This window comes from Antrostomus carolinensis, unplaced genomic scaffold (genome assembly GCF_000700745.2).
Source record: "Antrostomus carolinensis isolate BGI_N321 unplaced genomic scaffold, ASM70074v2 scaffold9622, whole genome shotgun sequence".
NCBI classification, from domain to species: domain Eukaryota; kingdom Metazoa; phylum Chordata; class Aves; order Caprimulgiformes; family Caprimulgidae; genus Antrostomus; species Antrostomus carolinensis.
In genome coordinates this window covers 1-14340 of record NW_010297585.1, presented here as the reverse complement: position 1 = coordinate 14340, position 14340 = coordinate 1, and the positions used below count along the sequence as shown (strand labels likewise).

General features: G+C 43.5%; 1 protein-coding gene across 1 annotated transcript; it reads left to right on the top strand.

The window, feature by feature from the left end:
- Positions 1 to 255: 255 nt before the first annotated feature.
- Positions 256 to 14247, top strand: DHX57 (DExH-box helicase 57; the record flags this gene model as incomplete). The annotated part of the gene is made up of 18 exons (XM_010162188.2): positions 256 to 449; positions 590 to 711; positions 975 to 1170; positions 1937 to 2061; positions 3212 to 3345; positions 4026 to 4080; positions 4833 to 5035; positions 6020 to 6136; positions 6490 to 6586; positions 7900 to 8073; positions 8309 to 8509; positions 9804 to 10080; positions 11204 to 11299; positions 11398 to 11481; positions 11602 to 11739; positions 12473 to 12547; positions 12987 to 13121; positions 14047 to 14247. Coding segments are annotated over 18 exons (2624 nt in total), but the record flags the coding sequence as incomplete, so codon positions are not given.
- Between the last annotated feature and the right edge of the window lie 93 nt (positions 14248 to 14340).

The window sequence follows — 14340 nt, the reverse complement described above, 5'->3', positions numbered from 1 at the left end:
CACAGCCGGTGCAGCGGTAGTGATGAGTGGGTTGGAGCTGGAGAAGCTGTGGCTTGTTTGATGGGGTGAGGGGAGGTTTGCTGGCAGTGTTGAACTAAGTGCATGTAAAAAACAGTCCTGCAGACCCTCAGCTCTCCAGTCTAACAAGGTTCTTTGTTGAAAATGCTCCTGGAAGGTGTGTCTCTTTTCTGCAGTGCTGATGAGGTCCTGTTCCTTAGGAACAAGAATAGCTAACTGTATGTTCTCTGTCTCAAGCCTCAACAGTGCCAGAGCCTCAGGGAGAAGAGGAGGTGGCAGAAGAGGAGGAGGAAGATGATCCTGAGCAAGTTGTTGTGGAGAATGAGAGTTATGTGAACCTCAAGAAAAAGCTTTCCAGAAAGTATGATGTGCAGGCAAAGTCTCTGTATAATGAAAATGTTAAAATCTGCGCACAATTTCGGCTGAAAAAGGTATGATGTACAGAACAGGATGTCTGTTTTCATGCTTACTTTAGAGAAATAAATATTTAAGCCACAGGCTGCTGTTTCAAATGCTTCTGTTCCAGTCCAGTGGTGTTCTTACTGCCATGCTGTCTGTTTTTGTGCATCAGTCTTCCAGGCACTTCCAGTCTATGTTGTATGAAAGACAGAAGCTCCCTGCGTGGCAAGAGAGAGAAACCATTCTTGATTTGCTGAAGAGCCACCAAGTTCTTGTTGTGAGCGGCATGACGGGGTGAGAGCGTGATTGCACATACAGACTTTATGTATCAAAATATACACAGAAGAATGTGAAATAGGTATCTGTGTCCTGAAAAGGTCAGGGTCGTGGTCCATCTGTGACCAGTGACAGCAGTCCTAGGTGAACTTCTCATGGAGGATGAGACTAATGAAACAAAGCCAATTTCAAGTGGAATGTAGTTACATGAATTTACATGGATAGAAGGTGTTGGGTTTGTGAGGTGTTTTTTTTAATGAATCCTTGATTTTGTCATGCAGATGTGGGAAAACCACTCAGATTCCTCAGTTTATTTTGGATGCTTCATTGCAAGGATCTCCAAGCGGAGTTGCAAACATCATCTGCACTCAGCCTCGCAGGATCTCTGCCATTTCTGTGGCTGAACGTGTAGCCAAAGAAAGAACAGAAAGGATTGGACTCACTGTTGGATATCAGATCCGTCTGGAAAGTGTAAAGGTATATATGCTTTGCTTGTTGATTTTCATTTAGTTCTGTTAAAATGTGCTTAGTGCTTCTCTAGCATACAGAATCTCTGGCCTCTATCTGCCATGTAGTGACATAAGCAAGTTTGTATCACCTATATTTTGAAATATATTCTATATTTTCTTTCATCTCAAGTTGCACAGTCCACTTTAGGGAATGAGAATGCAGTACTATGTCTTGTATTGCTGTTTTTGCTTTCTGTTGAGACAAAGGAATCTGAGAGTGTGAGTAATACTACCGTCCTCTGGAAGGCTACTGACACTTGTCTCATTTTCCATTTGTCTCCCAAGTGGAGATTGAAGGGTGCAGCTTCAGTCAACCAGAAGGGGGGCTTGAATTCAAACTGGAAAGTGAAATTCAAACTTGGAAGTTAAATTTTATCTACATTGCAGCTGATTGCTTTTCCCAAGAATTATGTTGAAGAAGAGATTCACTAAATCTTTCTAGGGACAGAGATCCAAGTTGTTTACCAGAAAGCACCTTCCACAGGAAAAAAAGCTTCGGATTTTTTGTTTACCCCAGATTTTTTGTTAGCAATACCCCTTGGTAAGAAGCAGATGCTTTTAAGTTTTAATCAAGAAAGAAAATTTGTTCAGCCCAACTCCAGCAGGGATTGCTTGTTCTCTTTCTGTCAAACCTGGCACTCAGCTGAAACCAAATGCTTTACAGCAGCACATATTCTCTTTTCATTATGTTAAGTTATACGAAGTCACCTGAATGCTTTGTCTTACCGTTCAAGTCCTCAGCTACCAGACTCTTGTACTGCACTACTGGTGTGCTGTTGAGAAGGCTGGAAGGAGATCTGACTTTGCAGGGAATCACACATGTTATTGTTGATGAAGTTCACGAAAGAACAGAAGAAAGGTAAATAATCTCTCATCCCATAAGCAAAATGAAGAAACGTAGTCAGAAGGATAAAGGTGACTCAGGTGCACGTAACTGAAGTCAGAGTTGTTGGTCCTGTGGCAGTAACGTGGGATGGTGGAAGGAGTCTGGGTTTAGGTTCTTGTCTTTGGGCGGTAGGAAGTTGTGTCGCAGCAGCTTGCAAAGAAAGCATGTCTCTTAAATTTCTGTGCCTCCAATCTGCCATCCCATTGCAGTGCTGTTGATGTTTTGGATGGGGCTGGAAGGTTAAGTAACTTTTTAACCGCAGTTGTCTGGTTCTTATTCTTCCCATGTTTTAGTTTTTACCAAATACCCTAATTCTTCACATGCCCTTTTGGGAATTACTTCCCCTGATGCAGGCTTCAGCAGAGCACCTGCAAGGGACAAGTGCTCACGTTTTCTTCCAGTCTGTAGATTTTACTAGTCCTAGACAGTCTTATCCTATCCTGCTCCAGCCTCCTGCAGTTTTACCCCACTCACCTGCTGATGCCAGGCAAAAGATAATGTCTGTCAGTATCTTTGTAAACTTAAGTGGCAAGGATCCTTTTCTTTGATGTTTTCCTTGTGTAACACTGCAATGCCGTGGGTTTCCAGGAGGCTTTGACTGTTACCCATTATTCTACAGCTCAGATTATATTTTAGCCTCGTAAAAGGGTTTGTGTCTCTCAAGGACTCTTCTTCCTTCTCATCTAAAATCACTTCAAGCCAGTCTTACCTATAAATATATAGGGGAGAATACAGTGAGCAGGGAAGAGTGGGTAACTCTTCATAACTCTTCCAGTGAGGAAGAGGAGCAAAAAGGACTCATCTGCTACTTTGAGTTAATTTGTTATCTAATGTTCTTGTGTTGTCATTAATGTAATTAATTTATAAGGTAGCTAGAGTTTGTTGTTGCTTAAATGAATTTGCCAGGTAATCCTGACACTCTAGTAAGGGACAACCAAAAAGTAAGCAGATTGCCTTCCATTAATTCCTGCCTCCAGCCATTCTGAGAAGCTCCTGCTTCTCTGCTGGTATTGCTGTGCTATTGAAAACTCCAGGAGGAAGGTGGACTGAATGTGGAGAAAGAAAGGGACTCTGAAAGTTAACACTGAAGAAGTTCAAATGTCTTTTTGTTTGTTTTCTTCAGTGACTTCTTGCTGCTGGTTTTGAAGGATATCATGGTTCAGAGGCCGGACCTGCGCATCATACTAATGAGTGCCACCTTGAATGCAGAGCTTTTTTCTCAATACTTTCACTCCTGCCCAATTATTAACATACCAGGTGAAGACCATTCATTTTTATTATCTTGTCACATTCATTGTTTTATGGGTTTGTTTTCAGTATTTCTGCTTGCAAAGTTGTTTCTCAATTCAGGTGCAAGGGGCTAATTTGCAAAGTGGCAAGATGAGGATTTATACAAGAACTATGATTCCAAGGGCTTAGAAGGAAAGACCAATGAGATTTAGGAGAGAGAAGACTTGGAAATGGAGCCTTTTTTGTACTTTCTCTATACCAGCAGAATTTCCTTCCCCAAAAGACAAAAATGACATGGCATGCAAGACATGGTTCCCTGAGTTAGTTTCACCACAGCTGAAGCCTTCTCTATCCTTGTGAAAAAGCAGCAGTGAGAGGATCCAGCTGGGTGTGTACATATTTAGCCAGATGTGCCTTTTAAATTGCTAAGTTATTACATGGAGCATGACAGAAACACGTGGCCTCATGGATATGTTCCTTTAAGTGTATCAGCCCTTCTCTGACTGTGTAAGTGCATGTTACCAAACCATGCTTGGAAAACATCCACTATTTGTCCTAGACAGAAATTGTTTGGGAGAGTGCAGTATAGATGAGAACTATGAAGCTAGTGTGTGACATAATAACCTATGTGAAATGATAACCATCTTCTTGTTCCTGTTTTCTGCGTGTTATTTGTCATGTAGATTTATTCTCATGTTTCCTTTTAGGTCGAACATTTCCTGTGGATCAGTTTTTTCTGGAAGATGTGATTGCAATGACAAGGTATGAAATTGCCAAACATTCTCAGATGTATTTGGCCGTTGAGGTTGCACTATTGACCTTGAGACTGCAGTAGTTCTGTGCATAAATTCCAAAGTTAAATCCTCTCATGTCTCCTCCATCACCTGTAGTCTTGGAGTTCTGTTAAAGCATTGACTTCAAACTCTACTTGTTATTCTGCAATGGGGTCTACGATCTCATGTCAGAACAAGCCTTTCTGCATTAGATGCCACATAAGTACTCAATAAAAGGTGAACTTTGCCATGAAGAGTTTGTTAGTGCTTGTGCTCTACTTGTTTCAGTCGTGGTTAGACATTGGCAAGCAAAATAAATTTCAAGGTAGATTTCAACACTGAAGGCAGGATACCAAACAATTCCTTTTTGTAAGCCCTACCTTGCAGCTCAGGTACCAGATTCCTGCTATTATTTGTAGTTACTGGAGAGTCACAGCAGCTCAGATAGCCCAGGTCAGCTGTTGTAAATTACTTGCAGATTGTTGCTCTGAGCTGCCCACTTAGCTGTCAGGGTCACGTTTGCAGTCCTAGTCTTTCACCTCACAGCTTTTGAAACACATAACATCCCAGTATGGAAGGACACCTTGACCTTAATAGTGTCTGTGGTTTTGCAGCCCACTTACACAAAGTTCCTCTCAGATGTATATATACATACATTTGATACCCTATCTCTGTAACTTACTGTTAGAAGGTGACTGTTAGGCTTCTTTCCACACTACTAAATGGTCTTCTGCTGTTCAGGTATGTTTTAGAGGACAGTAGTCCTTACAGACGCAAAACAAAGCAAGAAAATAAACAGAATGGAAGACACAAAAGAACTGCATTTGAAGAAGTAGAGGAGGACCTGAGACGTGCTGGCATTCTGGAAGGCACTGACACAGTTGTCAGAGATTCAGACCCAGACCAAAAATTAACTCTGAAGCAGCTCCTTACACGATATAAAGGTAAGCACCTTCTTAGATCTAATAAATTGGCTTATAACATTTGTTAGCCAATGTGGTGTGTTAGCATATAATATTGTATGTTGAATGCGTGTATATAATTCAGAGTTTTGTGCTTGTGAAGTTAAGCAGGTCACTACTTCTAGGTGAGATCAGAAACCTCCTACCAGCTTGAAAAAAAAAAACCAAACCCCATTGTTCTCTCAAACTAGAACAAACATCTTGACTGAAAACAGTCCTTAGCATCTGAAAATGGACAATTTTCAGTGACTATCTGATTCCATCCCTTTTCAGATGCCTTGTTAATTCTACTTTCTCCTCTGTATCTGTTCTTGCAGCTTTACTTAAAGCACAGCCTGTATCTGCCCACTTCAAGGAGGTCACTTCAGCATGACAAGCCTTTCTTGATGAATTCAGGCACTCTGTGAATGGTTTAATAAGAGAGACAGACCTTTCCATGAACTTCACACTCTCTCGTCATCAAAATCCTCCCTGTACATAGTCCTGAATTGTTCCTCAGTGAGCTCCACAGTGGTTATTGCTTAAAAGCTTGAGATCCCTGCTAGACAGTTACCATCTCAGAAGAGTAAATGAATCTGGGTGTCTTTTTGAGTTGGTGTAAGAAACATTGGAAGGGAGAAGAGAGATCTTGGGGAAAGTAGTCCTGGAAGTGTCTGTGAGTGGGCATATGAAGGCTTGTGGCTCCTTTTGCCACTAGTATGTGTGCATGTCATTCTGCTAGTAGATGAATCCTGGTGTGGGCTGTGCATAGGGCAGGTGTGAGCCCCAGTAAGGCATGAGAATGGGAGGGAAGAGCTGAAACAGAGGAAAACATGGAAGGAGGAATGTCACACAGTGAGTCACTTAGGAAGCTACCTCTGGTCTAAGCCAGATGCTGTGGTTGGTTGTGCAGCCACACTGGTTTCAATGCATCCAGCAAATGTTTTTGACAAGAGATGGACTTACTGTTTTATTTCTTTTCCCCAGGGGTTAACAAGACAGTGTTGAAAACAATGTCTGTCATGGACTTGGACAAAGTTAATCTGGAATTAATTGAAGCCTTGCTGGAATGGATAGTTGCTGGCAAGCATTCATACCCCCCAGGTAATTTTGTTGTCCTTGAGAGATAAACAAAAGTAGATTCATGGAGGCTGTGCACTTATAGACAGCCCAAAGCTAATGTTTTACATGCAGAGTTTCTGTAGTTACTGAATATTTTTGGGAAAAAGAAAAAAATTCTAGCTGAGTAACAAAGCCCCTGATGTAAGTGAGATGGGGAAGGTGAGAGAATTGTCAGCTTTGCTGAGGGACTGTTGAAGCCCGTGGGGTTTTTGTACAGTAATTGCAAAACAGAACTGAAGTTTTGGCTTGGGCCTTTTGCACATCAATAAAATATCATGCTGTCCTTTCTGTTGAGGTGTTTGTTTTGTTTTGTTTTGTTTTAATCTCCTATATAGGTGCTGTGTTGATATTTTTGCCTGGTCTAGCAGAAATCAAGATGCTTTATGAGCAGCTCCAGTCTAATGCTCTTTTTAATAACCGGCACAGCAAGAGGTAAGGCAGAAAAGCTCCAAATCTGTCTTTACCCATAAATACAAAGTAGCTTCCTGCACAAAGCCTGCCTTTATCCAGGGATAAATAAAGGTTATTAAATGTATAAGACAGATTGTAATAGAAAGATCTTGACTCCAGTCAGGGTAATTCCTTTTGTACTGTCTTATTGGCTTGTTTTGTTTTTTCTCCTTGACTCAGGAAGGTTAGTTGTTGAAGTTCTTGGAAACCCTAGTGATGAGTGTTCTCCATCTTGTGCTCTGCATGATCCAGTGGACTGTTGAAAACTTGACCTCAGCCCTTGCTCTGTTTCAGAATGTTTGCTGAGACTCATTCAGTTGTGGTTGCATTTGGTGTTAGATTGTTACACGGAGATGTAATTGGATCTCCTTGGCTAGACGGTTTTTACACAGATGTCCTTGGCAAGGTTAGCTGGGGTGGTTTCTTCCAGTCTGGCATTATGAATGGCAGATTCTAGACTCTTCAAAAGAGGCAGAATTTTTACTGAACTTTCTTCTGAGACCTGTCCCTTCTGTAAATTTCTTCACCTTCCCTTAGAACATATATCAGCAGTAGTGTGGCCAGCAGGACCAGGGCAGTGATCCTCCTCCTGTACTGGGCACTGGTGAGGCCGCAGCTCGAGTGCTGGGTTCAGTTTTGGGCCCCTCACTCCAAGAAGGACATGGAGGTGCTGGAGTGTGTCCAGAGAAGGGCAACAGAGCTGGGGAAGGGTCTGGAGCACAAGTGTGATGAGTTCCCAGCTGAGGGAACTGGGGTTGTTGAGCCTGGAGAAAAGGAGGCTGAGGGGAGACCTTGTGGCTCTGTCCAACTCCCTGAAAGGAGGGTGGAGAGAGGTGGGGTCGGTCTCTTCTTCCAGGTCACAAGTGACAGGCCAAGAGGAAATGGCCTCAAGTTGCTCCAGGGAAGGTTTAGATTGGGTATGAGGAAAAATTTCTTCTTCAAAAGGGTAGTCGGACATTGGAACAGGCTGCCCAGGGAAGTGGTGGAGTCACCATCCCTGGGGGTATTTAAAAGATGTGTAGATGAGGTGCTTATGGACGTGGTTTAGTGGTGGAGCTGCAGTGTTAGTTTTTTGATTGGACTCAATGATCTTAAAGGTCTTTTCCAACCAAAACCATTTTATGATTCTGTCTCTTAAAGGTGACAAGGCAGAGAGGTTGGCTGGTTTTCTATCGCTTTGAGTGGCTGTGGGCAGTGTCTGGTACTAGTTGGGGCAAGAGTATGCACAGGCAGAGTGTTCCCAAGAGGGAAAAGGCTGGAGATGCACTCAGCATGCTGTCATATTGTCCTTCCAGGTGTGTTGTTTATCCGCTTCATTCTTCACTGTCTAGTGAAGAGCAGCAGTCTGTGTTCCTCAGACCTCCTGCAGGAGTTATCAAAATCATCATCTCTACAAACATCGCAGAAACATCTGTCACCATTGATGATGTGGTCTATGTGATTGATTCTGGAAAAATGAAAGAGAAAAGGTATTGGGATTCATTCCTCAGGGCTTTGTCTTCTGGGAAACTGCTCTATGCCTTGAGCTGCATATTTCAGCTTTCCAAAGAGCTGGAAAAAACTTGAAGGAACTTGTTCTGCCTCAGTTCCAGCTGCAGGGGTGGGAATTGTGTCCATACAGAAGTTGGCAGCATCTGCCTGCTTGACCTCCAGCTGGTTTGCTCTGCTCTTGTGAATATAAGCCTGTTTTTTGCTCTCCTGTAGATATGACCCAAGCAAAGGAATGGAAAGTCTGGAAGACACATTTGTGTCCAAGGCCAATGCTTTGCAAAGAAAGGGGCGAGCAGGTCGTGTAGCCTCAGGCGTCTGCTTTCATCTTTTCAGTAGCCATCACTATAACCATCAGCTCATAAAACAGCAGCTACCAGAAATACAAAGAGTGCCCTTGGAGCAGCTTTGTCTAAGGTGAGCTGTTGTTCCTGTATTACCCAGGAAAGCCAGCGTGCAGAATGTCCTTCCTCCACTGCAGGGAGCGCCTGGAGTGCCATTGCCATGGTGTTTAGTTTCCTCAGTGTTTTCTCACATGAAACCAAGCAACTTGCTCTGGAGGTCTAAGGCTCTGTTGGCTGGTTGCTTTGATCTTACTGTCACATTGCCTCTGCATCCAGAGCCCCCACTAATTGCACCCTCCACCAATTCATAGAATCATAGAATGGTTTGGATTGGAAGGGACCTTAAAGATCATCCAGTCCCAACCCCCCTGCCAGCAGCAGGGACACCTTCCACTAGACCAGGTTGCTCAAAGCCTCATCCAGCCTGGTCTTAAACACTTCCAGGGAGGGGGCATCAGCAGCTTCCTTGGGCAACCTGTTCCAGTGTCTGACCACCCTCACAGTGAAGAACTTCTTCCTAATATCTCATCTAAACCTCCCCTCTTTCAGTTTAAACCCGTTTCCCCTTGTTTTGTCATTAACTGCCCTTATGAAAAGTCCTTCCCCAGCTTTCTTGTAGCCCCTTCAGGTACTGGGAGGCCGCTATAAGGTCCCCCCAGAGCCTTCTCTTCTCCAGGCTGAACAGCCCCAACTCTCTCAGCCTGTCCTCATAGGAGAGGTGCTCCAGCCCTCGCATCATCCTGGTGGCTGATGATGGCAAGAACAATTCTCCTTGTTCTTCTTCATATTCCTTAGCTCTCATCTCACCCTAGGAAAAAGATACCTCTCTCAGATCTCTCATCACCAGAGAAGACAATTGCATGCCTGTATTCCAGACCCACAGCAGATGTTTGTGCCTTTACACTGTAAACTCTCCTGCAGTGTTTCTGGGCAGCAAATGCAGTAAAGCCACAACCTGGATCAAGCAAACACGATCACGCAAATACTAAATGAAGAGGCCCTCCTGTCCCTTCTGCAACACTGTGCAAAACACTTTGTACAAAAAGGAAATGAAACAACACGATTTATTTATTTATTTATTTTTACAGTCAAAACTTTATTTGAAACCCTAGTGTGCTAAATAGGAGGAGTCTGTTCTTCGGGGCTCTGTGAGGCTGGATGGGGTGTGCTGCCCCCAAGCTATTATTTCACATTGCTTCCTGATTTGAAACGCGTTACAGGCCTTCTTGTAGGGAAGAAGCAGCATGCTTTCTGTTGGCTTTTTGTTTTCTTTTTATAAAAGCTTGGTTTTTTGTCTTGTGTATTGAATTAAGCTGCTTTTTTTTTCTTTCTTTCTCTTTTGCCCCCCCCCCCCCGGCCCCCTTTAGAATTAAGATTCTGGAGATGTTTTCTGCACAGAGTCTTCACTCTGTCTTATCACAACTAATTGAACCCCCTAGAACTGAGTCTTTGCAGGCATCAAAGCTGCGACTACAGGATTTAGGAGCACTAACTCCAGATGAAAAGCTCACTCCTCTGGGATATCACTTGGCTTCTCTGCCTGTCGATGTCAGGATTGGCAAGCTAATGCTGTTTGGCACCATCTTCCGCTGCCTGGATCCTGCACTAACTATAGCAGCCAGTCTGGCCTTTAAGTCGCCTTTTGTAAGTATTCTTAACCCTGTGTCCCACTTTGAAAGCTGTATGTTTTCATGCAGCAGCAAAGCACTTTGGTAACTTGCAGCATACTGAGTATTTTAATTCTCCTTTTTTAGCCTACACTGTTTATATGTCAATACAGTGCTCATTCAAAAAGCCCAGTTATAAGCAGAAGACCAAAACCAGGCGGCAGAGACAAAGATGTTACTTATGAGTGAGCAGTAGAAACAGAGTGGATATTAGTTTTAATTTGAACTAAGAAGTACAGCCAAGTCCATTTTCTCCAAATTTGATGTAAAAATTGAAAATGAACGGTAATAGAAGAAGCAGTTAGAAATAATTACGAAGCAGTGATAATTATGAAGTTGACATGTCTGAGCTGTGAAGGCAGAGTTCACCGTGGATCTCCATTTGTTGGCTTTGGCATTTCGAATCAGCTGCTGTACCTACAGGTGCCCTCACTGTCGTTAATTTTCTACTGCAAGGTACAAACTTGCATGGAAACTCAAATTTTCTTCAAGTTTTGATTGCTGTCGTTAGGAGTGCAAATAGTTTGCATTGGGGATAGTTATGAAAGAACTGGAAATAGATTGGTCTAGTTATTTAATTGCATTGCATTTGTTTTCCATATGCTTATTGGGCATTTTCTACAGCAGTTTGACTTCAAGTGCTGTAAGTTTCTATATGCTGATATAGAATATGTTAAATTCAGCTTTTTTAATGTCCTGAGTTACTATTGCCTTCTCTCTGTCAGATCCAAGTGGATTTTAGACTTGCTGTGCCCTCTATTATAGGCATTCTCATTTGAGCTTCAGCTCCATTAACTTGCTAAGATGTGTCATTTCATGGATCTTGGCATTCTGCAGCTGCCCAAAATTTTCTGTGAGCTGGTCAATCATGAATTTACCTTCAGATCTCCTGTGGTTACATAGGGCAATGCGCTCAGGTGCTCTGCTGTTGACTAGGCATTTTTGAGTGCCTCCTATTTTCTGTTATCCGTGAAGAAAATCTGCATTCTGACCTGTGAGCTGCTGTGAAAATGCCAAAGGTTATGGGCCATGGAGCTCTCACAACAGCTTGTCTAAGTTGTGAGGGGAAGATCATGCTTAATTTGTTCCTACCTGTCTAGGTGTCACCATGGGATAAAAGGGAAGAAGCCAACAAAAAGAAGTTGGAGTTTGCAGTAGGAAACAGTGACTACCTGGCTCTTCTCCAGGCCTATAAGGTGAGCTAAATTCAGTGGCCTCTCTCAGAGGTTTGTGATGTGTTTGAAATTCAAGCTGAAATATTTTATTGAAGGTTTCCTCCCATCCTTTCGATTAGGGATGGCGTTTAAGTATCAAAGAGGGCTCTCAGGCAAGCTACAACTACTGCAGGGAGAACTTTTTGTCAGGAAGAGTTCTTCAGGTAAGTCAGTTTTTGTGGCCTTGCACAGGGACTGGCTGAGATACTGGCAGAGTCCTAGCGATGGGTGAAGACTCTCCTCGCTCTGTGTGGCACCTGTCACAGCCCTTTGTCTGTTTGTAGGAAATTGCCAGTCTGAAACGGCAATTCACAGAGCTGCTTTCTGACATTGGGTTTGTGAAGGAGGGATTAAGAGCCAGGGACATTGAGAAGAAGTGGTCCCAAGGAGGCGATGGTGTGTTGGATGCCACAGGAGAAGAGGTATTTCACACCATTTCAATGCTTAAAAATGATGGTGCAGTTTTTCATTTGACCTGCGTGCCAGGTGGGCTTTAGACTGGTGGGCTTCTTGCCACAGCCTGGCTTTGTAATCCCACGCTGGCAGGTCACCTGGTACCTGCTCTGTTCTTCCTTCCTGTACTTGCTGGTACAAGCCTCAATTGCATGAGGCCTTACATGCCCAGGAAGAACAGGCCCAGATGTGGAAGCGAGCTGAAACCTGCTCCTTTGAGAGAGTGGAACACAGCTGACTTGACACGTTAGAAGTCAGCAAGTGCTGGAAAGGCACAGGTCTGACTCACTAATCCCAATGCTGGGATTAGTGCCAACCTTATTTTGGGAACAGAATTGTATTACAGAGCAGGCATTGAAATGTTTCAGCATTGCAGACAATCCTCAGAAAGCCGTACCTCCGGAGCCAGGGATCTCCTAGGGCTACAGGATGAGGCGGTAAAGGTTTGGGAGTTACAGTCTCCCTGTGCTTGCTTTCTCTCAGGGGGGGCAAGCCGCTTTGTAACCAGACATTAGGCAACAATTAGGTTCAGCACGAACTGCATCGAGATAGTTGGTGGCCAGTTTGCTCCATGGGTAGTTGGTAACACAGCCCAGGTCTACCCTGAGACTTTAAGAGCTGTAAACCAGGAATTCAGTCATCCCAGAAGCAGAGTTTTACCGGTGTGGACTTGAATACCTAATGCATGTATTAATCCCACAGGCAAATTCAAATGCAGAGAACATCAAGCTGATCTCAGCTATGTTGTGTGCTGCACTGTATCCCAACGTTGTCCAGGTAAAAGAATGCTTTTTCATTTTCCCTTCCGCTGTGTCGCGTATCCATACAGCCTGCTTGCAGCCTGGGCTGATGGTGGCAGCCTTGAGCCTGGCTTAGGTTGCCCAAGCTTGCTGCTCACACGATTGGAGCCAGGCAGCTGAGCTCCAGTTGGTACTGCTGGAGACTGCTGCTGTTCCTACATTCCTATTCCTGATTTTTGTGTCACACAGAAGCCAGCAGCAAATGCTCTTAAGCAGCCACTTTAAATTACAGCTTTTTAGGAGGCTGAAGTTACAAATGAACCAACAGGGTTAGACAGCACCCAGCATGTCATATCTGTCTCTAGTGACTTAACATGTTACTACTTGAGAATTTCTGGTTTTGATAAAATGAAAACACAAGTTAAAAATGTTTTCTGGTACAGTAGATTTTTATAACTTTTTATTTTACTATCCAGGTGAAAAAGCCAGAGGGCAAATACCAGAAGACCAGTACAGGAGCGGTCAAAATGCAACCAAAAGCAGAAGAGCTGAAGTTTGTTACCAAAAACGATGGGTGTGTTCACATTCACCCTTCATCTGTGAATTATCAGGTCAGGGTTCTTTTTTTTTTCTGCAAAACATGCTCTTTTTTATAAAAGAAATGGGAAAAAAAATTTAATGATTGAACAATCCCCGGTTAGAATTGTAAATAATGGTGTGTTTCAGTAACTCAACTCAGTTCTTATTTTCTTAAGCTGCTACTCCAGAGCTGCACACAGGAATGTTGCAGTTGTTCTCCCCTGGCTTCTCCTTGGCGTTGACTGAGATGGCATGCACAAGTGTAGCACCTTCATAGATGTAGATAACTTCTCCCCATCACCCCTCCCCCAGGCTTTTGCACTTCAGCTGAAATATTATTTATTGGTAAATAATTCAGGGCCCTACTCTGGTTTGTGTCTCTGTGGGTCCTTAAACTCTGAAATTAATTTCCTTTCCCACTTAATAGCTAATACTTAAATAAGAGCTTTTCTCTCTCTGCCATGATACATGGTAACATTTGTCTCATGAAATCTGTCTCCATATTTGATGATTCATTGCTTTTCCAGCATATAAATTACTTGCTTTAAAAAACGTGAGGGTTTTTTTTTTTTTAATCATTAACCACATATTTGGATTATAAAGGCTTTGAACCATTCATCACATTTGCTTTGAAAGAGCATAACGAATGCACACATGAAAATGTCCTTAGTGTGAAATGGAGAACCTGGGGCCTTGAGGCCACGTTGATGAATTAGCTGATTTCTCACATGCTCACTGCAGAGCGGGAAGGAGCGAGGGATAACTCACAAAGTTATTGGCAGCTCTTAGGGGTCAGAGAGAGGCTGTTGGCCACACATTTTTGGCACATTTACTGTTCTTTGCAGCAGTAGAAGAGAGGGAGGAGGCCTCTGTGGAAGAGGCGGGCAGGCCCAGCTCTGCCTGAGCAGGTAGGAAGAGATGTGGCACTTTAACGAGGATGTTGTTGGCGTGTTCCAGACGAGGCACTTTGAGAGCCCCTACCTGGTGTATCACGAGAAAATCAAGACGAGCCGCGTGTTCATTCGGGACTGCAGCATGGTGTCGGTGTACCCGCTGGTCCTGCTGGGAGGTGGCCAGTTTCACATGCAGCTGCAGAAGGGAGAATTTGTCATTTCTCTTGATGATGGATGGATACGGTTTGTGGCTGCTTCTCACCAGGTAAGGAGAAAGGAGGGATAATCCTGGGAGCACTGCAGAGCTGTGCTGGTGTTCAGAACGCAGGAGATAGAATCACAGAATGGTTTGGGTGGG